The 841-nt window shown below is 42.1% G+C and overlaps 1 protein-coding gene across 1 annotated transcript; it reads left to right on the forward strand.

The window, feature by feature from the left end:
• Positions 1 to 494: 494 nt before the first annotated feature.
• Positions 495 to 719, forward strand: SARC_17593 (hypothetical protein; the record flags this gene model as incomplete). Its single annotated transcript, XM_014288315.1, has 1 exon — positions 495 to 719. A coding segment is annotated over one exon (225 nt), but the record flags the coding sequence as incomplete, so codon positions are not given.
• Between the last annotated feature and the right edge of the window lie 122 nt (positions 720 to 841).

The following is an 841-nucleotide window of genomic DNA, read 5'->3' on the forward strand; positions in this document are numbered from 1 at the left end:
TATGTATGTATGTATGTATGTATGTATGTATGTATGTATGTATGTATGTATGTATGTATCTATGTATGTATGTATGTGTGTATGTGTGTATGTATGTATGTATGTATGTATGTATATATGTATATATATATATATATATATATATTCCGAAAAGATTGAAGGCTCCAACTCTACCGACATCTAAACTCTTCTATAAATACACACTTTGGATGGGAGGCTAGATTTCTGCGGGGTGATGGTATTCAATAAACCAGCTCATTTTCGTATAAACGCGACATATGCTTCATATATATAATCAAAGTAACAAATAAACGTTCTCCAACAAATCTATCTAGCCCGCGAAGAGTACTCGATACATAGTCTACTCCGCGCCTGGCGTTGACGTCACCATACCAAACACCTAATTGATTGTCGGCTGTACACGAATACGTCACAATAGACCCAGTATTTGTAACGATGAAGTACATACACTATATACGCCTGCATACACGTAGAGCATCACATGACCACAGCATCTCTAAGTCTCGACCAAACGACGTACAAGATGAGCTTCTCATCCCATTCGGCATGGATGCCGCACGCCTCGTCCGTGTATGTCTGCTGCACTACGCTGCCCACTTTGACCGTGGCAAACAGCGTGCTGTCGATGAGCCCAGTGTTATTCCACATCTTTACTTTCGCTTCCTGAGAAAACACATTGAGCAGCCGCGTGTGGAGGGGTATGTGTGTGGGTAAGTGTGTTGTCTGCTATACACTAGTGTGTGTCATGGGTGGGTGGGTGTGTCATGGGTGTGTGTGTGTGTGTGTGTGTGTGTGTGTGTTGTGTGTAGTGAATGTGTGT

This window comes from Sphaeroforma arctica, assembly GCF_001186125.1.
Source record: "Sphaeroforma arctica JP610 unplaced genomic scaffold supercont1.11335, whole genome shotgun sequence".
In the NCBI taxonomy this organism is placed as follows: Eukaryota; class Ichthyosporea; order Ichthyophonida; genus Sphaeroforma; species Sphaeroforma arctica.